The sequence below is a fragment of the Bubalus bubalis genome, chromosome 8, assembly GCF_019923935.1.
Source record: "Bubalus bubalis isolate 160015118507 breed Murrah chromosome 8, NDDB_SH_1, whole genome shotgun sequence".
NCBI classification, from domain to species: domain Eukaryota; kingdom Metazoa; phylum Chordata; class Mammalia; order Artiodactyla; family Bovidae; genus Bubalus; species Bubalus bubalis.
In genome coordinates this window covers 51,240,601-51,261,898 of record NC_059164.1, presented here as the reverse complement: position 1 = coordinate 51,261,898, position 21,298 = coordinate 51,240,601, and the positions used below count along the sequence as shown (strand labels likewise).

The 21,298-nt window shown below is 39.7% G+C and overlaps 1 protein-coding gene across 4 annotated transcripts in view; it reads left to right on the top strand.

Annotated features, from left to right (window-relative positions):
* The window catches only part of MET (MET proto-oncogene, receptor tyrosine kinase), a 116,315-nt gene extending 96,488 nt beyond the window's left edge, over positions 1-19,827 (top strand). For 3 of the 4 annotated variants that reach the window (XM_006069689.3, XM_006069688.3, XM_025291149.2), the window contains 6 exons: positions 1,342-1,422; positions 3,321-3,502; positions 6,835-6,944; positions 8,148-8,313; positions 17,339-17,475; positions 17,581-19,827. In XM_006069689.3, the coding sequence (XP_006069751.1) occupies positions 1,342-1,422; positions 3,321-3,502; positions 6,835-6,944; positions 8,148-8,313; positions 17,339-17,475; positions 17,581-17,797 (893 nt within the window). In that variant the 3' untranslated portion in view covers positions 17,798-19,827. Of the gene's footprint in view, positions 1-1,341; positions 1,423-3,320; positions 3,503-6,834; positions 6,945-8,147; positions 8,314-17,338; positions 17,476-17,580 lie in introns of those variants that run through there. The other variant, XM_044946635.1, reaches the window with a different exon arrangement.
* Positions 19,828-21,298: the final 1,471 nt, after the last annotated feature.

Genomic DNA, 21,298 nt, shown 5'->3' with positions numbered 1-21,298 from the left:
GAGGAAATATTGAGCAGGAAAAGAAACCAACCAGAAGCCAGGAAATGAACTCCACTGTTCCCTTTTTTTTCTAAAAAGGTTTTACCTTTAATACCAAATGGCTTCTGATCCTTTTATTCAGTATGTGCTGCAAGAGATAGCACAGACGTCAGCCAGCATGATGCAGAGGAGGCTGAAGGGACATTCACTAGGCCTTCCCATTTTCCTGTGATAGCATCAACACATTCCTCTGTCATATACTCCAGATTTTAGTCCTTAGCATGCTCCCCTTCACAAATAGCAGCCTCACTGTTAACAGACATCTTTCACATCAGAGTAATACATAGTTCTTTTACCAGTCTATAAATCTCAGTAACTACCAGTTTTAGAATGTGTGACTAAACTAATTATGTTCTAATTCTACATATTCTAAAATTAGTATTTTGTATTTTTATCATGAAAGGTGCTAAAATGGCAGTTATATCTCTTATAAAGTAGTAATATGAATGATTCTGTGAATACTACTGTTTATTTATATGCTTTCCCCAAGAGAATGTGAGCCCTCAAGAGTGTAGGTTTTATTTATTCATCTTTGCATTACCAGAGGGTAGACTAATGCCCAGCACTCACATGCTAGGCACTTGGGGAGTCTTAGCCAGCTGGATGAATTTCTTAATGACTTACGCAGCTATCAGACATTTGGCACCTCTGGGGAAAATTACTGCCACTGGATGAAAGGCTACCATTGGGAAAGTGATGTGGCTAAAACCAGAGAGAACTGGATGAAATGACTCAGAGTGAATTTGCTTCATTCAGGCCATGGTCTTTCAGTTTCTGCCAGCCTGGATTACATATTAACCAGTGACTAATGGGGGAAATCCTTATTCTATAATGCTCATCTTATTTCTAATGGTGACATTTTTATCTCATTTCCGTTTATTGGAATATAGAGACCTTATTTTATTGTAGTTCTTCATGTGGATAAAACTTTATTTTTATATTTAAAAGATATTTTTTGATCCTTAATAATAATGTTCCTTGTATGAGGCAGATGTTACTCCTGTTTTCACTGGTTCCACTGTTATTGAATACTTTATTATCTTAACCTCTAATAACAATTACATCACCTAAATATTTTACCATGTATTAAATAATCATATTGCTCTTATCTTTGGGTAAAATATATCTACATATTTTACAAACACACACAAGTAGTGGTACTGTTAATCAAAAGCATAAGAATCAATGTACTTTTTTGCCATGTAGGAAACAAAAAAGAAATGACGATCATGAAGAGCTTAATAAATAATATTAAACAAATAAAACTAATGCAGCACTAACCAAGTTCTCTCTATCACGTAGGACATTTTGGGTGTGTATATCATGGAACTTTGTTGGACAACGATGATAAGAAAATTCACTGTGCTGTGAAATCCTTGAATAGTAAGTTGTATTTTATTTAACAGTGGAGTACACTTCTGTGGCTGCAGACTAATAAACAGTTCATAATAAAATGTTGATTTACACTCTCCCTTGTGGAAAAATCAGTGACTAGCTGGAACGATGGATCTAATCCTAAAATGTGTGATCGAAATTCTTATTGAAATATTTCCTCAGAAATTATCCCTCAGAGCTCTCATAAGTAAGAATGAAAGAGATTCTTGGATGAGCCTAAGTATCATTTAAATATGTTTGGCTTATAATATTTGTTTTGCAAGTGACATTTATGGAAACTATTGGAAGCATTTTGGCACATACAGTAGTAATGACTCATTGTACCCAGAGGCATTACTATAATTATTTCTTTAACCACAACTTCCATCAAAAAGATAAAAAATGAAATAAGTCAAACAAGAGAAAACAGCAGAAAATTAAAAAATTATAAATGTGGTAATACCTCATTTATCCACATTTTTGATGAATGAGATAATCCATTAATTAAATGAACTTCCTTAGCAAGTGATACTTACCCCCTTTTAATGCTAGAATATATATATTTTTAGTATTATTTACTATTGAGAAAAATCTGCTTAAAATGTAATGCATACTCTTTTTAAGAAGCAGGGAATGCTACTCAGTTTTCCTGGGTCTTCCCATGTATATGTGTTATTAAACTTAGTTTGAAATTTTTTCCTGTTTAAAAAGAGAGAGAAGAAATATGGAATGCTTCCAAACATAAACTAAGACTTTATTACTGACCCAGAGCCATAATTATGGCATGAGTTACTATCTTGTACAACCCACCGTACTCTTTATAGTAGAGTTTGCCTGGCTTCACCTTTGCTGACAGGCCTCACATGTCAAGTCAATGTGCTTGCCTTTTCTACCCTCATTTCTAAGTTTCTGCTCATAGTTTGAGGCAGCCTAAAAAAATGTTAACAAGATACATTACAAATTTATATTGGAATTAATGTTTTCAATGCATGTGTGAAAGGTTTTCCTATAATATATATTATCAACAGAAATATTTCAGCCTTTTTGAACATAAATCTGCATGCTGAACAGTGTTCTGTATGGTTCATTTTGTTGGAAGTCTAACCACAAGATAATTAAAGCAACAATTTATATGAAATCTAACTACAAATTGTGATGGATTAAGTATAATTGTCAATAGATTTGCCTCAATAAAGAGCACTACTGCCAGTTGTAGTAAAAAGTCCTATTGCCAAGAAATCTTTCTCTGTCCCTGGTGTATGTTGATCTCTATTTGGTCCAGATGGATGTCCAGGCCTTGGATGCACTGCATTTGTAAAAGAGTATCATCACTGACACTGATACTAATCAGATTAATAAATTAAAGGATGTTAACTCTTCATTAGTGCTGACTAATATCAGGCCCTTGGGCTCTCTATTTGGAAACTACTCTAACAAAAGAGTCTACTTAGATAGCATAGGCAACATTTGGTCTTCAAATCCTCTTAGTCCAGGGACTGGAAAACTATGGCCTGCTGCCTGTTTTTGTAAACAGTTTATCAAGACTCAGCCACTGTTATCAGCCATTAGTGGCTGCTTTTGCACTGCAATGGCAAGAGTTGTGTATTTGCAACAGAGACCATGTGGCTTAGAAAGCCAAAAATATTTACTGTCTTGTCCTTTACAGAAAAGTTTGCCAACCCATGCCTTGCTAGACTCTTTCAAAAACAAGGGCAGGTGGTGACTCAAAAGTGCAGCACAGGTGACATCATTCACTCAACTGTATTGTAAAATAACACTCTGAGGATGAGGCATCAGGGCAAGATGTAGTCCAATGGCTTTATATTCTGTGCTGTCTCTCCCTGAACCTGATGAAGTAATCATTGTCCCTGTAATGAAGTTAATGTCTCCACTGCTGGCTTTCTCAGGAATCACTGACATAGGAGAAGTTTCCCAATTTCTGACTGAGGGAATCATCATGAAAGATTTTAGTCATCCCAATGTTCTCTCACTTTTGGGAATCTGCCTTCGAAGTGAGGGGTCTCCACTGGTGGTCCTACCATACATGAAACACGGGGATCTTCGAAATTTCATTAGAAATGAGACTCATGTAAGTATATTGCCAAGCTTACTAACTTATGAACTAGCCTTAAGCCAGCCAGCCTTCCAAAAGGTGCTATTTTGAACCTTTTTAAAATTTTTAGCCAAAGAAACCCATGTGAAACGTTGACACCGTTCAAATGGACAGAGGCCCATTCAGTTCTCTGGTTTCTCAAAATCCTCTGTCCTAGTGGGAAGATAGTGATACACAGAAGGGTTTCCAGGGATGGTGATTCTTATCTGCCCTGCAGGCAGCCGTGCTCTGCCATCCCCCAGACAGGTACACATCTTTCAATGCCTACTATACACCACAAAAAGCACTGCACAGGAGACGTAGAGCCAGAATGAGCCTCAGCCTAAAGGCCGTTTTAACCTTAGAAGGAAATATATTTAAAATTAATTATGAATGAATCTCACTATTCTTCAAAGTTGCTGCCCACTCTTCCACCTCAGGACCTTTGCACTTCCTAGTCTCTCCACCTAGACTACTCTTCTCCAAAATATCCACATATCTCACTTGGTTATTAATTTCAGCTTTCTGCCCTAATGTCATCTTCAAAATAAAGCTTCCCCAACTTGTCTAAAATTGCAGCTGATCACTACACTCTCATGCCTTCTTTCTTTCTCGTTTCTGCTGCTTTGTTTTTATCCATCACACCCTCATATACTGAGGCCTGAATTGTCCAAAACTGTGGCCATAAGCCATTCATGAAATGTGACTAGTGTAAATTGAGATTTGCTGTAAGTGTAGAATACATCCCAGGTTTTCAATATTTAGTATAAAAAAAAGAAGGTAAAATATCTCATCAGTAATTATTTATACTAATTACATGTTAAAATGATATTATTTTGGATATTTGGGTTGAAAAACATACTTTGAAAATAATTTTTGCTTGTTTCTTTTTAATTCTTTAATGAGACTACTAGAAAAATTTTAACTACATATGTGGCTTGTCTCATATTTCTATTGAACAGTACTCTACTAGGTAATAAATAAATGATAACTGTGTATATGTATATATGTGTGTGTATATACACACACATACACACTTATCTTATTAGAGTACAAGCACAAGAGGGTAGGTAATTTTGTTTGTATTGTCACGCAGGTGTATGTTCCTCAGTTCTTTGTCTTGTCACAACAAAGATTTGGAGCAACGGACATTAAAGCCCTCGGCGCATCACAGCTCTCGGGTCTTGGACAAACCATGTTACAGCTCTTAGGCAAATCAGTGTTACAGCTCCATTTTATTTAGAAGATAGCAGGAGAATCCAAGACTCGAAGAGAAGGGAGTGGAGGAGTGCATGGGGAGGGAGAAAGAGAGAGAGAGAAAGAGAGAGAGAGAGAGCGGGCGCATGCACGCAGGAGAGAGAGTCCGAGAGAAAGCGCTTTGGCTCCTCCTTTTATGTGTTTTTTCCTCCACCTGGGCCTGCCCTATGCAAATTGGGCTCAGCCAGGAGTGCTGTTTGTTCTGTTTGTTCTGCCTGAAGTCTTCACTCTGGTCCTCGGACCTTCCTTTGCCCTTCCTTGTCTTTTGGCCACCACCATTTTGGACTCCTTTTCCCTAGTCTACCTACCTAACAGTATGTTGTTCACTGCTATAGCTCCAACACCAAAATAAAGTTAAGTACATAGACTCTCAGGAGATATCTGCTGAGTGAATGAGTTCAGGGTTACAAAAGAGATTCTTAGATGTTTCCAAATGACAGTTTTGTTAGTGACATTTATGCTAGTTCCAAAAAGGCTGAGCAAACAATGGCTAGACCAGGAGTAGGGAGGGAAGAAGAAGTCTCCAGAACTGAAGTCACAGATGGCCCCAGGCTGCTTTTTGGCTTCTGTGAACAGACCTCTTTAGACGTTATGGAGTAGTTTTACTCTTGATCAAAAAAACTTCATAAACATGGGATCAGATTCTTAGAGAAATGAGCTTTAGGATGGTAAAGAAATATTTTGTATTCAGTCAAAAGAGAATACTCTCTAGCTCTGAATTTTTGCAAATAAGGTGAATTTACTTTACAAAGTACCATTGCCTTTATAGTCCAGGGAGTCTGTACTTATTACAACCACTAACAGATATATCTTAAAGAGAGGCCAAAAACACAGGAAATGGCCTCTCTACGTGCTGGGTGCATTAAGGGGGGCTGTAGCCCTCCTTACAGGGTCCCCACTGGCTGCCTCTTTACCTCACAAACTTCACTGTGGCTGCTGAAGAAGAGTTATCCCGTTCCTGATGACCAGGCACCGCAGTGACATCTGGGTGACTTCAGATACAGTTCTTATAGTTAACTAAAGCCATTATGCTGTCCATCCAAGTTTGTGGGTTGAACATATGGAGAATGAGATCTCCTGTTTTCTGTGTGGGTTCAGGCCACTGTTGCTTCAATACCAGTAGGAGGGCTTCTAATATGATTGATTTCACTAAGCTTTGGAGTCTTAACAGATATAGGCTTTGGAGTATTAACAGATATAGGCTAAAATCCTAACTCCACAACTTACCATCTGAGAGATTTAAAGTGATTTATTTCTCTCAAAGCTTCTTGTATTAACCATGTATTTCTGGGGACCTGCCGACCCTGGAAGGACTGCTTTCCCCAGTTCCCACAGGACTGGCAAATTCCCAGAGGTATTAAACAGCTCACCTTCGGAGAGCATGCCCTTCATCACTAAACCAACCACTCCAGAGCCCATACCCCAACCACCTCCTTTAAAGGGTGCCAACACCCTGGGCCACCATCTACCTGCCCTCAGCACTTTAAGACCAGGTACCAGACTTCTAGGGACAGTTCTTACACCCCAGACCCACTGAAATTATTCAAACCAGCTGATTCTAAGCTTCTTCCTCTGCCTCGCCCGTTCCTTCCCACAGAAATCACCATAAAGGCTCTTGCTTATGTTTTCCCCTTGTTTCCTCTGCCTCCTAACCAACCCTGGTGCTTCCCTGTGTGGCCTTGCATGACCTGCCATGCCTCCTCTTGGGAATTGTGAGTAACAGTCTTTTTGATGGCCTTTGTTCCCATCTGCTGGCTGTACCCTACCTGAATAATAATAAACTCCACATTTTAAAACAACTCCAGTTCCCCATCTGGAAAATGGGCAGAAGTGAGTGTATAAGGATTAACCAAAATTTATAAAAAACCTCTAACATGGTATATTGCAAATAACAGATACTAAGTAAATGATGATTATCAACAGGAAACAAGTTATTATTTGAAATAGGTAATTCTTTGCTGTTGATAAGAAATTGATAAGGTAATTCTTATCAATATTTCAGAATTCTAAGACCATAGCTAGAACAGTAAATGCTTATTAGTTTATGGGTTTCCAATTCTCTTTGATTACAGAACCCAACTGTAAAAGATCTTATTGGCTTTGGTCTTCAAGTAGCCAAAGGCATGGAATATCTTGCAAGCAAAAAGTTTGTCCACAGAGACTTGGCTGCAAGAAACTGTATGTAAGTATAAGAATCTCTGTGCCTGCAGTCCATAAGTGACAGGGAGGAACCTGTTTCCCACTCTTCAAGGCTAGTGAGGATGTTTTCTCTTCTCACGTAAAAGTCCTTTATTTTCGTCACAGTTCTAAATCGATGTGTAAGCACTGGGTATGTAGGTGGAGCTTTCTGGCTTTATCAAACAGAATTTAAAAAGAATTCTCCCGAGGGGGGTCTTAAACAGCTGTTGTTGCCCTAGCTTTTCTTTTTCCTTCCCGCCCATAGCCCCCAGTGTTGTGGTTTCACACTGCATTAGTGTTTGGAAGGGACAATTCGATCTGCAGCATTTTACAGTGAAACGGAGAGGGGCTGCTAACACAAATACCAACATATTGTAACTTCCCAAGAGTGGATTTGAAGTCAGCCTGCAGAAACCCTACCAAAAATGGTATTTGAGAATGAATATACAAAGAGGTTTATTTGTGTCTGGCTGCCTGGGCTGTATAATACAACAGTCAACAGTTGGTAATTGATTCAGTGCTTTCCCTTCCATAGCACTGATTCATGACTTATGGTATGTGTGAAAGAAAGAACTGTGCTATTAATTTCCTACCTTGGTTTTGGTCAGTGTGACAACATAAAAGCCATCTTAAACAAAGGATACATAGCCTCAGATAGAAGAATTGATTTTCCTGGAACCCTCCTGTTTTCCTAGATGCTTTACTGTGTATCCGTTTTCTCTATTACCTCACTGGTAAAAAGAGTTGTAGGTACTAGCCTAGCCCTTTGAGAAGGAAAAAATGAAATAACAGTCCCCTGTCATATCTCCCCCATAAAACTAAGTATTGCTAATAAGTTGACAAGTGGTAATTACTGATTGCTTTGGGTAGTCAGTTGGCATACTCGATTTAGCAACCAAAGAAAGCTGGGAGGGTGGCCAATTTTACTACTTCTCCAGATCTACATTAAAGCAAAAAAGATTTTCTTATGCCACATCATTCACAATCTCTTCCCTTGGCCTGTTGAATTTGAAATGTAAATGTCAAGCATTTTTATTCAAGGATTCCATTGTGATTTAGCGCTAGTCAATACAGGCCAGATGAAGCCCTTCCTGCAGAAATTATGGATTTCAAATACTGAAGCTGCTTGTTCTAATCAATAGAGATTCAGAATCACTGTAAATTATTCTCTTTTAGCCACTGGTAATAATTTTTGTTTTTTCTGTAGGCTGGATGAAAAATTCACCGTTAAGGTTGCTGATTTTGGTCTTGCCAGAGACGTGTATGATAAGGAATACTATAGCGTACACAACAAAACAGGTGCAAAACTGCCAGTGAAATGGATGGCTTTAGAAAGCCTGCAGACTCAGAAATTTACCACCAAGTCAGATGTGGTAATGTATTCATCACCTCAACCTCCTCTTTACTTTCATAGCCAACTTTTATATTTATTTTATGGGAACTTAATTTTTTTAAAAAAGAAATCTTCAACACCATAATTTCAGCTTTTTTAATAAGTAAAAATGGGCTTGATTGTCTAACAGGTACCCATACTATGGCCTCATAAATTCATTCATTTATTCAAAAAATGTTAGAATAAATGTCCAGCAGAACAGCATGTTAGGTCCTTGGGAACCGGGTGTAAGCCCTGCCCTCCAAGAGCTTTGTTCAGCAGGAGATGGAAGCCATTTCATCACTAACTCACACAAAGTAGACTGGGATTAATCTAGTCACTCATAGCTCAAGGGCAGAAAAATTCTACCTAGAGAAACCTGGAAGCTGTCTCTGAGGCACGTCTAGCAGTGACATTATCCCTTTGCCTAGCCCTCCTTTATCTGTAAAGGTCGTCCTCCTCTCACAGAACAAGCATCTGAGGGCATGCAGCAGAGCTCTGAGGGTGGGGAAGACACTCACCTGGGCAGCCGAATCTACCGTACTGCCCTTTCACCTGGTGGAGAAGGTGAGTCTTGAAATGGGCTTTAAAGTAAGGATGATGGAATGGATGGTGAAATAAAAAATGCCAATCCAGGTGAGATAAAGGGGCAGGAAAGTATACACTTCTTTAGAGTTCTAAGCAAACAATAAGCAGTGGTGATTTGGTAAAAATAGAAGGCACAGAGGGAAGTTATGAGAATAAATTGAGAAAAATATTTTCATAGTAGATCATAGAGATCCTTGGAAAGCAAACTAGGGAGTCTGGAATTTATTCTCTGGCCATGTGGAAACATTAAAATGTAATCAGATTACACTATAGCCTTTCTTCATTCTGCAAAATGTTTTGAGAGGAGTAGACACAGGAAGACAAAGTGAGAGGTAGAATATGAAATAACATAGGTACTGTAAAAACAGAAAAGATGGAAGAGAAGGCATCTCAGAGGTAGAAACAACAGTATTTAGCAAGAAATTGATGGAAGGCATAGCTGAGCAAAGTTATATACTGGTGCAATTACAATTATGTGAGATAGAGGCACAAAAGCCAGTTTAAGAGGAAAAATAGCAATCGTGCCTTGCACATGCTGAGTTTGACTTGGGAGTAGGACATACAGACAGAGGTGTCTTTCATGCAACTGGAAGTGTGGATCTGCAGCTTGTACAAACACTTTGGTTGTCTTAATCAACAACATACACTGGGTGGCTTACACAGCAGACATTTACTTTTCACAGTTCTGGTGGCTGAAGGTGGGAAATGGGGATTCCAGCGTGGTCAAATTCTGGCGAGGCAAGCACATGGTCACCTTCTCACTATGCCTTATGCTGGGGAGAGAGCAAGAGTAAGCTCTGTGGGTCTCTTCTTGTAAGGGCACTAATCCCATCCTCATGACCTCATATAAACCTAATTTTCTCCCAAAGCCTCCACATCTAAATGCCATCACACTGGGAGTTAGAGTTTCAACATATGAATTTTGAAAAGGATGGTGCACAATTCAGTCCATAGCAGAGGTCATGGCTGGAAATAGGCTTTTGAGACTCCAATACAGTTATTCAGAGGAACCTACATACATGCCATGAAGGAGAAAAGCAGAGAGATGGGAGACCCAGAGGAAGAGAAAGTGTCAAGAAGAAATGGGGTATGGTCAGCAGAGGCTCCTGCTACTCAGAGCACAAGAAGGGTCTTGGAACCTGAATGATTTGGTCTAGAGTGTGTGGAGGAGCCTGGGTGTTGAATGGAATATTCTATTTGCCTTTCATAAATCAAGAGGACTATGATATGTGGAGGTAGGAAAACAGCAATGCCTCAGTCCTTGACGATAACAAGAAAAGCATTAACTGGTGACATCAGCAAACAAGGTGGGAAGGAAATAGCATTAATGGAGGACATAGATTGCAAAAGAGAAAGGATTGGCAACTATTAAGATGTAACACGGGATGGGGATCTGCGTATGGCTTTGGGAGGTGAGAAGTTGTCTACCCTCCTCTCTGAGAGTCAGCAAGAGAGAGAGGTGTGGCCTCTATTGGTAAGAGTTTTGAAGACATTGTGGTCTTTAAGTGAAAGTAGAGTTTCAGTTCCTGAGGAAGTGGAAGAGTCATTAGAGAATAAGCTGAGGGTGACTGAGAGCCTGTATTCAGTGAACACATGTATCACAGGACATAGTGGAGGAATGGGACTTCAGGGTGGTTAAGATTGGTAAGTGGATGTGATAGTCCATGCTAGAGCTTATTGCCTGGATTTTGATCCTGAAAGATTGTGAAAAAGAGGAAATAAAAAGGTGCTAGAGAGGTAGGCTGAGAAAACATTAGTGATGGTGACAGGTAAAGGCATCAGGTAAGGAGACTTAACCCATCCTGAAAGCATACACATTTCATCTAGACTTGACTACCACTAGGAAGGAGACGGAGAAGGCAATGGCACCCCACTCCAGTACTGTTGCCTGGAAAATCCCATGGATGGAGGAGCCTGGTAGGCTGCAGTGCATGGGGTCGCTAAGAGTCAGACATGACTGAGCGACTTCACTTTCACTTTCCACTTTCATGCATTGGAGAAGGAAATGGCAACCCACCCCAGTGTTCTTGCCTGGAGAATCCCATGGACGGAGAAGCCTGGTAGGCTGCAGTCCATGGGGTCACACAAAGTCGGACACGACTGAAGTGACTTAGTAGTAGTAGTAGTAGTAGTAGGAAGGAGAACCAACTCTTAGAACTCAATAAGAAGGCAAAATAACCCATTTTTAAAATAGGCAGAAGATTTGAATAAACATTTTACCAAGGAGATGTATGAATACCTAGCTAATAAGCACATGAAAACATATGCCCACACAGAGACTTGCTCATGAATGCTCACAGCAGTGTTATTCATAATAGTCAATTGTGAATAGTCAAAACCAGGAGCAATTTTGATGTCCATCAACTGGGAAATGGGTATATAAAGTGTGGTATATCTATACAACAGAATAATGGTATTCAGTAATGAGAAAGAACCACTGACGCATGCTGCAATGTGGATAAACCTCAAAAACATTATGTTAGGTGAAAGAAGGCAGACTCAAAATTATTACACATTGAGTAGTTCCATTTATGTGAAATTTCTAGAAAAGGGCAAAAAGCTGAGACAGAAAACAGATCAGTGGTTGCCTGGGGCTGAGAGTGGGAGCAAAGATCGACTACCAACAGGCATGAGGGAAGTTTCTGGGATGTTAGAATTGATCTGAAACTGAATAGTGATGATAGCTGCACTACTATATAAATTTACTAAGCATCATTGACTATACAAGTACAGTTGGCCAATTTTATGACATATAAATCATATCTCAGCAAAGTTATTAATACAAGTATGATGAAATTTTGGATGCTCAAGGCAAGAGTTGGGATTCTGAGCTTTTTGATAGTCTGTACCACTCACCACTATCTCCACAAAAATACACATGCACAGCAAGAGTTTAGCACTTCTTGTAAAGCAACTGTCACTCAGATACTTAGGAAATTTACACAGGCTTCTATAGATTCAAAGTGCTATGTCTTTCTCCCTCTCATTGAAAGACTCTATACTGTACTATATAAAGGGTGAACCTGAGTAGTCCATACCATGCTGCTTTGACAAATTGTTATTGATTGGATGGTTATTGATGGTTATTGATGGATTTATAAATTTGCATAAAGTTTTCATTTCTAGGCCAGCACAGTCTTTTGAATGTTGACATGGAACATATCCAAGCACCTGTAATAAACTGTATTATGTTGAGACCTACAGACAAAAACTTGCCTGTTTGTAGGAAGGTGTACTTTCTCACAAATGCCCAGATGCAGTTCAGCTAAAATCTGAATACTCTTGAAAGCCTTTCCAACAACTGAAGTATCTTCTATACATGTAATTACTCATATCCAGTGTTGCATAGTGTTTGTGCTTAGTACAAGTGCTTTCACTGAAGTCAGTACTGACTTCTTTGTTCAACCAACTGGCTTTCTCATCCTGCTTCATCATTCTGCCGCATTTAATATCGTCAGCTGTCCTGCTCTTGAAATTTCCTTCTCCTTTGTTTTCAGGGCCACTGTACCATCCTGTTTTCCTCCTGCTTTTAGACTGTGTTTTCTTTACCTTGACAGCTTCTCCTTCTTCTCTCACAGCCTACATACAACTGTCCCCCAGGATTTTGGTCTTAAGGTGTCAGTCTCTCTCAACAGTTTCAACCATTTCCATCAACAGTCACCTTTGCATCTCTTTTACGAGATGTTTTCATCAGCAACACAAATTTACTGTGTTCAAAGTCAAGTTCTTTCCTGCCAACTGTCGATGCCTCACTTCTTTATTTCTCTTAATGGTATCACCATTGTGCAATATACCAACTCTTCATCCTTTCTATTGTGCAGTTCCGTAGGTTTTAAAGATTGCATCAGTTGTATGACCCAAATCACCACAACCAGGATGTGAAACAGTTCCATCATCCCAGAAAATTTCCTTACACCTCTTGATGGTGTAACATACCCTAACCTTAAAACCTGGAAACCACGGGTTCATTTTCTCTCTGTAGTTTTACCTTTTCTAGAATGTTCTATAAATGGAATCATACAGTAGATAGCCCTTGAGTCTGTCTCCTTCACATAGCATAATGCATTTGAGAGGATCAGTAGTATCACTGTATCCACAGTTATTCTTTTTTTATTATGATAAAAACATAAAGTTGACCATCTTAACCATTTTAAGTGTGTTGTACAGTGTGCACAGTGCTATGCAACTGATTTCTAGAACTTGCAAAACTGAAACTCTATATCCACTGAGCAACTCCCCATTTCTCCCTCCCCCAGCATCTCTGGCAACTGCCATTCTACTTTCTCAGAGTTTGACTATTTTAGATACTTCATTATAAGTGAAATCATAGTATTTCTCTTTTTGTAACTGGTTTATTTCACATAAGTAGGTTTGCTGAATCATATGTATTCTATTTTCTAGTGGTTTTTAAATTGGATTATTTTTTATTTTATTTTTAAGAGTTCATTATGTGTTCTGGTTATAGGTACATGTTATCAGATATGTGTTCTTACAAATAATACTTTTTAGTCTGTGGCTTGCCTTTTTAATTGTATCTTTCACAGAGCAGAAGTTTTCAGTTTTATTGAAAAGATTATCAACCTACCAGTTGCTAAATTTTATCAATTAATCCATTTTTAAATCAGTTATGCTTTTTTATAAAGGTATTATATCTGTTTACTTTTTTATTTTTTTATTGAAGGATAATTGCTTTTTTGAATGCTCAAATTTGGCTATATCTATTCTTTGATTGCTGCAGCAATGTACCTATCACTTTTTATAGCTTATAATAGTCTCTTACCTCTAATAACTGCTTTCGGCTTCATCTTTGGTAAAATTAGGCAGAGATTCTTCAGATGAGCTCACTGCTGGTGCTCAGATATTCAGAAAGCCTTGATCATTCACACAATAAGCATGAATGACTGTGCACTCCTGTCTTGAAGCTAAAACTGACTTGCTTCCATCATTTTTAATGCACAGGCATCGTACACCTCCCCCACCCCTTTGTCTCTCTCTCTCTCCTTCTCTATCCCTCCCTCACATGCCCCACTCCCACTCTCTCTTCTTGGGCAGTATCATTCTCTTCCTTCACTTCCCCACCCCCTACCATCCAGTCAGTCCAAGCTGTTAAGGGGAATTTGGAATGCAGACTGTTCATGAAACTGCCTCCCTCTCACCTCTTCTGTCCCATGATTTCTCCAATCCTCCGCTGATATCAGTTGTCTAAATCCTACAATTCCTTGGGTTTCCCTGGTGGCTAAGCTGGGTAAAGAATCCACCTGCAATGTGGGAGAACTGGGTTCAGTCCTTGGGTTGGGAAGATCCCCTAGAGAAGGGAAAGGCTACCCACTCCAGTATTCTGGCCTGGAGAATTCCATGGACTGTATAGTGCATAGGGTCCCAAAGAGTTGAATACGACTGAACGACTTTCACTGTAATTCCTTACAGGACTAAATTTATCCAACTCTTCCCCCTTGTTTTTGCAAATTTGCCTCCAGACCTCCTATAACCTAGGCTGTCAGTTAGGGAGACCTGATCACACACTCACAGAAGGCAATGGCACCCCACTCCAGTACTCTTGCCTGGAGAATCCCATGGACGGAGGAGCCTGGTGGGTGCAGTCCACGGGGTCGATCACACACTAGTAATCAGCCTCTCAGAACTTCGGTTCCTCATTCTTGAAACATCTACAAAACCGAATACATTACAGACTTGTTATAAGGGTTAAATAAGACAATCTTTTTTAAAAGGGCATGATGCCTACCCATGCCAAGCTCATTTGATGACACGTGCTCTCTCCCACCGCTCTAATTCGGGAAAGCAAATTAGAGAGTTCACTCTCCCGGCAGAGTTCAATCTCTCCTGGGAGAGAGAGAGAGTTCAGTCTCATAAGGTTCCATGTTGCCAGTATTCAGTAGCAGCCCTCACCTGCCCCATTCAAAAGTGTCCTAACTGGTCTCCCTATTGTAGATGAGCTTCCCCTGTTTGTTTAAAGCAGTGTTTACAGATGCAATCTCCTGGAGATCAACCCCAGTCACGTCCCATTGATTTCAGTTTAACCCACATTAACATTCAAAAACACAGTCCCCTTTCAACCTTATTCAAAAACACGGTCCCCTTTCAACCTTATCTGTCCTTCATCCCTCCATCTGCTCCACACATCAAGCAGAGTGACCTGTTGTCCTTACAGTTCAAAAAAACACATTTGAGTGTCTTACCCTTTACACCCTAGGCCCACTGCCTTCATCCAGAATACTCTTTCTGCCCTCACAATACATGTATCTACAGAACAAACTCTCGCAGTTCCTCAGGACCCACTATATTGTCACTTTCTTCCTGAAGCCTCTCTTAGTTACCCCATTATCCCTTTGCCTTTTCACAACATCTGTACCTCTTTTCTATAATAGCTCTGTATTGCAGTTATTAGATCTTACTGTTCTATGTGACAGTTAATTGCATAACTAATTGCATAATTCTCTTAACCCTGTTAAATCAGCCTCAGGGCCTGTCCAGTAACTTGGACAGTAACCCACCTGTGCATCATCAAAGGTCAGTGTGTGCTAAGTCACGTTCATTGTGTCCAACTCTTTGTGACCATATGGACTGTATCCCGCCAGGCCCCTCTGTCCATGGGATTCTCCAGGCAAGAATACTGGAGTGGGTTGCCATTTCCTTCTCCAGGGGATCTTCCCCATGCAGGGATTGAACCTGCATCTGTCTCCTGCATCGGCAGGCCATTTCTTTACCTCTAGCGCCACGCCACGTGGGAAGCCCTCAAGGGTCAACAGATACTTGTTAAATTGATTTAAATTCTAATGCAAATTCTGGGACTTAACACAGTGGTGTCATCAGAAGTGACTCAGAAGATTTTGAGGCTTTGAAAACTTTGAAAGGCTCCTGCTGCTGCTAAGTCACTTCAGTTGTGTCCAACTCTGTGCGACCCCATAGACGACAGCCCACCAGGCTCCCCCGTCCCTGGGATTCTCCAGGCAAGAACCCTGGAGTGGGTTGCCATCCTTCTCCAATGCATGAAAGTGAAAAGTGAAAGTGAAATCGCTCAGTCATGTCTGACCCTCAGCGACCCCATGGACTGCAGCCTTCCAGGCTCCTCCATCCATGGGATTTTCCAGGCAAGAGTACTGGAGTGGGGTGCCATTGCCTTCTCCATGAAAGGCTCCAGAAGACAGCAAATTTATCTAGTACCCTGCCCCACCCACCCACCCACCCAAGGAGTTTGTTTTCTCTATTTGGATCAAGGAAGTCAGTGGTCTTAAAACATTCTTGAACATGGGCGAAAGGAAAAAGTCATTCATGGAGATTTGTATGAGCATCTACAATGTCTACCTGCTTGCTTCCTTTCAGAAACACATGCTTTAGTCTCCTTGCTGAGTTATGAGCTACACTTGCATCTCAGTTTTATGTTTTCCTGCTCTTCATGTCTGGGCTGTATTCTCCTTCCCCTCCAAGCTTCTTTTTCCTCAGGGCCTCATTTCTGCCCCTATGTGCTGCTGTGTGCAAGTGTCTTGGAAGTGTGGTGAGAGAACTGATTTCCTGGGTCCTCTGCCTGGGGGGTGACCCACACATGTTGACTTACTCTCATTGTGTCATTCTCACCTTGGCACATGTCCAGGGTGAGATAACATGCATGACCTGATCTATTCCAAGGAGAGTGCTCCAAATCAAGAAACTGCATATTTAGTGAAGTTTGGTAGACCAAGCAAAACCCAAGAGTCATGAACTCTGAAATGTTTATCCCTGTGTGAATTCAGATTTATTGAGGAATTTTTAGCAAATCAGTCAACCTCTCTGTGTCCTTGTGATCATCCTATAAAGTACTGTTACAGCTGTTTTGTATTAATTTCCTCCTATAACATTTTCAAAATATAGTTATTTTATTGAAATTCATTTTCATTCAAGAGCTTTGATGCTGAGCAGTCTTATTACTTCTGATTTTTAATATAGATTTTTACTTTTACTGACTTAGACCTTTTAACATTAACTTTTAGATATGGTTACATTTCTTAAGGAGTATTTCCATTCATTTGGAAATCCCACAGATTTAAATTTTGGAAGCCCTTGTCTTTTTTTTTTTTACTAATAGTCTAAAATTGTAATGAAGCCATTGAATAAAGAAGGATAGAAACATGTTAATGCTTTGAGTCCATAAGAAAGAACTTGGAAAATGCACTGTGCTAACTACTGATGAAATTGTAATCATCATGTGGATTTCAGGCATCCTTTTTGAAAACTTTACATTTACTTGTAATCTAAATTTTAATTCTGGCTTAAACAAGTCATAAACTTATGTTACTAATTGTCTTCAAGGAAAAAACTTTGCCTAAAACAGCAATAGTATTGAATACTAAACCAAGTTTTGTTATGAAGACCTACTGATCACCTTTCATATTTGTGTGGCCACTCTTCCCTTACCTGGATTCTCCCTTCCCTTGTTTGACCAGTGGTCCTTTGGCGTGCTCCTCTGGGAACTGATGACAAGAGGAGCACCACCTTATCCTGACGTCAACACCTTTGACATAACAGTTTACTTGTTGCAAGGAAGAAGACTCCTACAACCTGAATACTGCCCAGATCCCTTGTAAGTAAGAATTCCAGCAGTGTCTTCTGTAGCTCATATGTTCTTTACTTTTGCAGAAGTGCTTGCCTTCAGAGTCCTCACAGCATTGCATCCTTTCTGAAACAGGTATGAAGTGATGCTGAAATGCTGGCACCCTAAAGCTGAACTGCGCCCATCCTTTTCTGAACTGGTCTCCAGGATATCCGTGATATTCTCTACTTTCATTGGGGAGCACTATGTCCATGTGAATGCCACTTACGTGAACGTCAAATGTGTCGCTCCATATCCTTCTCTGTTGTCATCACAAGATAATGTCAGTGGCGAGGATGATGATGACACATGATGGATGGAGGCTCCTGTGCCACTGAGTCCCCTTCTGAGAAACATCACTGAACTGCCTGAACAACAGTCCACCCTTTGTCCAACATTCTTTTCACTGCCTGGCCACTGAAAGGCCACCGGGTACTTTTTGCTTTTGCCAAGATTGCACTATTATAGGACCTTATATTGTTATTAAAATGACTGGATTCTACAGAATTTCTCCTCTGACAAAGCATCAGAGCAAGCAGCTTGGTCTCGCAGACCAGTGACCAACAGCAATTCTGCAGCTGTGATAATGCTTCTGTCACATTCAGGCCAAAACCCAAATGCTGGGTTGAAATTTTTTTAAATCAAGATCCCACTTGATTTCATATGGGAAAGTAAAGCAATGCATTTTGAAGACTTCTTAATGACAGAAAATTCAAAAGAAATGGTAATGTCCCAACAGGGCATAGCAGCCCTGGAACCAAACCACTCATTTAGAATTAAAATGTTTCAAAGAACTTATGTGTTGTATGAAAAACACATTTTTTTATTACCAATGTTGTCATTTGCCCATTAGGTAAACATTCCCTTTTAAATTTTTGTCTACACATTCCTTTTATTGGAGAACTATCCATAGACAATACAGTCAACATTTCAAAACAGCAGAACATGAAATATGTTTATAACTTTATAGGAATATTTACATATTGTACATAAACAACATTTAGGTTTTCATAAAATAGCTTAGTCACAGTGAAATATTTGTCATTTAAAAATCAACTGTTTAAGAATGATGCTTTGCTAATCTGGATGTGGACACTTAGAAGTTTTGTCTTTTTTTTAATGACAACTCTGAAAATAAAACAAGTAATTTGTGATGACAGTTGCTTTTAAAGGTAACTCAGCATGATTTTAAAGCAGAATACCTCTGACTAAAAGCATTATTGGTTCCAACCATGGCTTATATGTAGAGCCTTGGAAAGAATCAATGGACTGGAAATGTCAGCCTCTTTGTCAGGTGGCAGCTTTCCACCCCACAGACAATTGAAACAACCAAATCAGGGGGAATCCAGTTTTGTATTAGAACATTATGTGTTATTAAGCAAAACATATTTTAGGGAAAAAAATATGTTGATTGAAAGTTCTGACCATTTCGCCTGGATGAACAGTTACTCTGGTCAGGACTTTTGTGATGTTTTGTTCTGTGGGATTTTGTGCTTACTACTGTATAATGCATGTGGCACAGGATACTCAAACTGGTTTTGTTGATGTAAACATTTAAAGTATTATATTTTTATAAAAAGGTTTATTTTTAATGATGTGAGAAAACTTTTGTTAGGCCACAAAAATACTGCACTGTGAACATTTCAGAAAAGGTATGTCGAACTTGGATTAATAACAGCATGATTTTAAATGGCTGTGAATAAGTGATAAGGAAATGTACTGACTGCCAGAACTCCCCACCCTCATTACATCACCAGGACTTGAAGCCAAGGGTTAACACAGCAAGCTATAAAGAGGGTGTGTTTATAGTAGAGTTGAGCTAAAACCCAATAGTCGAGTTAAGCTCTTTTTGTGAGACAGTGATTACAACTGAAAGTTCTTTGACAGTGGTGGAACTTACCAGAAGACCCAAGGAATTGTACTGCAGAGATATTCCAATTCAAATATTATTATTTCAGAAGTGTATAGAGTGATACTAATTACAGAATATTGTAAATAATGGATGAGGAAAAAAAATCTGCTCTGCAGAAAAAAACCATTTCTACTAATGTCAGGAGAATGAATACATCAAGAATAGAGCTTATGGAAACAACTCATCAACAAGACTGCACACCTGTATATATGCTTGAAAAAGCTACAATGTGAATTTCATGTTTGCTATTTATAAACGTGTCCTTTGGTTAATATGTCTAGACAGACTGTGGGAGTTAAGTGATTCTTCTAAGAATTAGATACTTATCACTGCCTATACCTGCAGTTGAGCTGAATGGTACTTTGTATGTTAATAGTTGTTGTTCGGATAAATCATACAATTAAAGTGATGTATCATCTTGTATACTGAAAGTTGGTTATTGTTAGTCATGCTTGATTACCTGTCCATTTACATAAGGACAGGGGAAGCCTAAGATTGATTTCGCCTGGCTACATCAAGTCATCCATTAGAAGAGTGTTGTTAGTCAAGTTAATGCTGCTGCTGCTGCTAAGTCGCTTCAGTCATGTCTGACTCTGTGCGACCCCACAGACGGCAGCCCACCAGGCTCCCCCGTCCCTGGGATTCTCCAGGCAAGAACACTGGAGTGGGTTGCCATTTCCTTCTCCAATGCATGAAAGTGAAAAGTGAAAGTGAAGTTGCTCAGTCGTGTCCGACTTAGCAACCCCATGGACTGCAGCGTATCAGGCTCCTACTGTAGTGGGTTGCCATTGCCTTCTCCGCAAGTTAATGCATCCTTACCTAAAAGAATTTGCATCCCTGAGTTTCAGGAAGTCTCTGCCTTTCTAAACCATGTTTCCTCTGACCTGCTGCATTTCCTAGCATTTCCCTAACAGTCTTTCAGCTGCCAGAGCACCTGGCCCCTACTTCAGCTCGATGCTCTTCAGCAAGGTGCATCCTTGTGCCAGAAGATACGACAATGGAACTGCAACCTGCAGTTGGCACAGAGGTACCCAGTTGGGTGTTGGAGGAGAGAGAACTTCTTACCCCCGAAAACCTCACTTTTCATCGAGAGTTCCCACGCTTCAGGTGTCCCCAGGGATTAGCGAAACTATCTTCAGGTTATATCTGTGAGTATTGTTGTAATGGTAAAGGAATTCAGAGGTGAAATTTCAGTCATCTAAGTCTTGGGGCAATCTGATTTTTTTTTTTTAAAAAAGGTCCAGGTTTAAACCAATACCTACAAAGTGTGGTGGGGGCTGATTCTTTAGTGAGAGAATTTAATGCCCGTACCCAGTCAGACTCTTTCTCTGCCAAGAGATGCATTTCCATAGGACGTTGTCAGACCATATACCCCCGAAAGATAACTTGTCATCCTTACATCCCAAGTATCTGGCACGTAGCAGATCTTCAAACAATTGCTCAACTGAAACAGGATTTTCTTGTCCTCAGTCAGTCACTTTAAGCCACCATAGATAACAGAGTTGCGTACGCAAGTCCCATGATATTTAGTGAATCACCAACATGGGGGTTGGAACCTTTCTAGGGAGAGAGGGATAAAAAGATATCCCTTTGCAGATTTTTGCTGGGTGCTCTGAATTTTTAATTATCACAAGATTTTTTTATTCCACAGTGTAGGCATCAATTATGTTTTTGCTCTCTGAACTACACAAGAGATTGCCTCCTTAGAGAAATATGTTGAAGAGATAGAAAACCTGTACAAGCACATTAAATGTTTAATTGCTGGCATCTTGCTTTGTTAATTTACTTGCTTTGTAAATTTACTAAACTTAACCAGTTTAGTTAAGGAAAAAAAGTAACATGTAAAAGAAATTAATTTTTAATTCATTTAAATATTTAGTGAACATCTACATATGTCAGGCA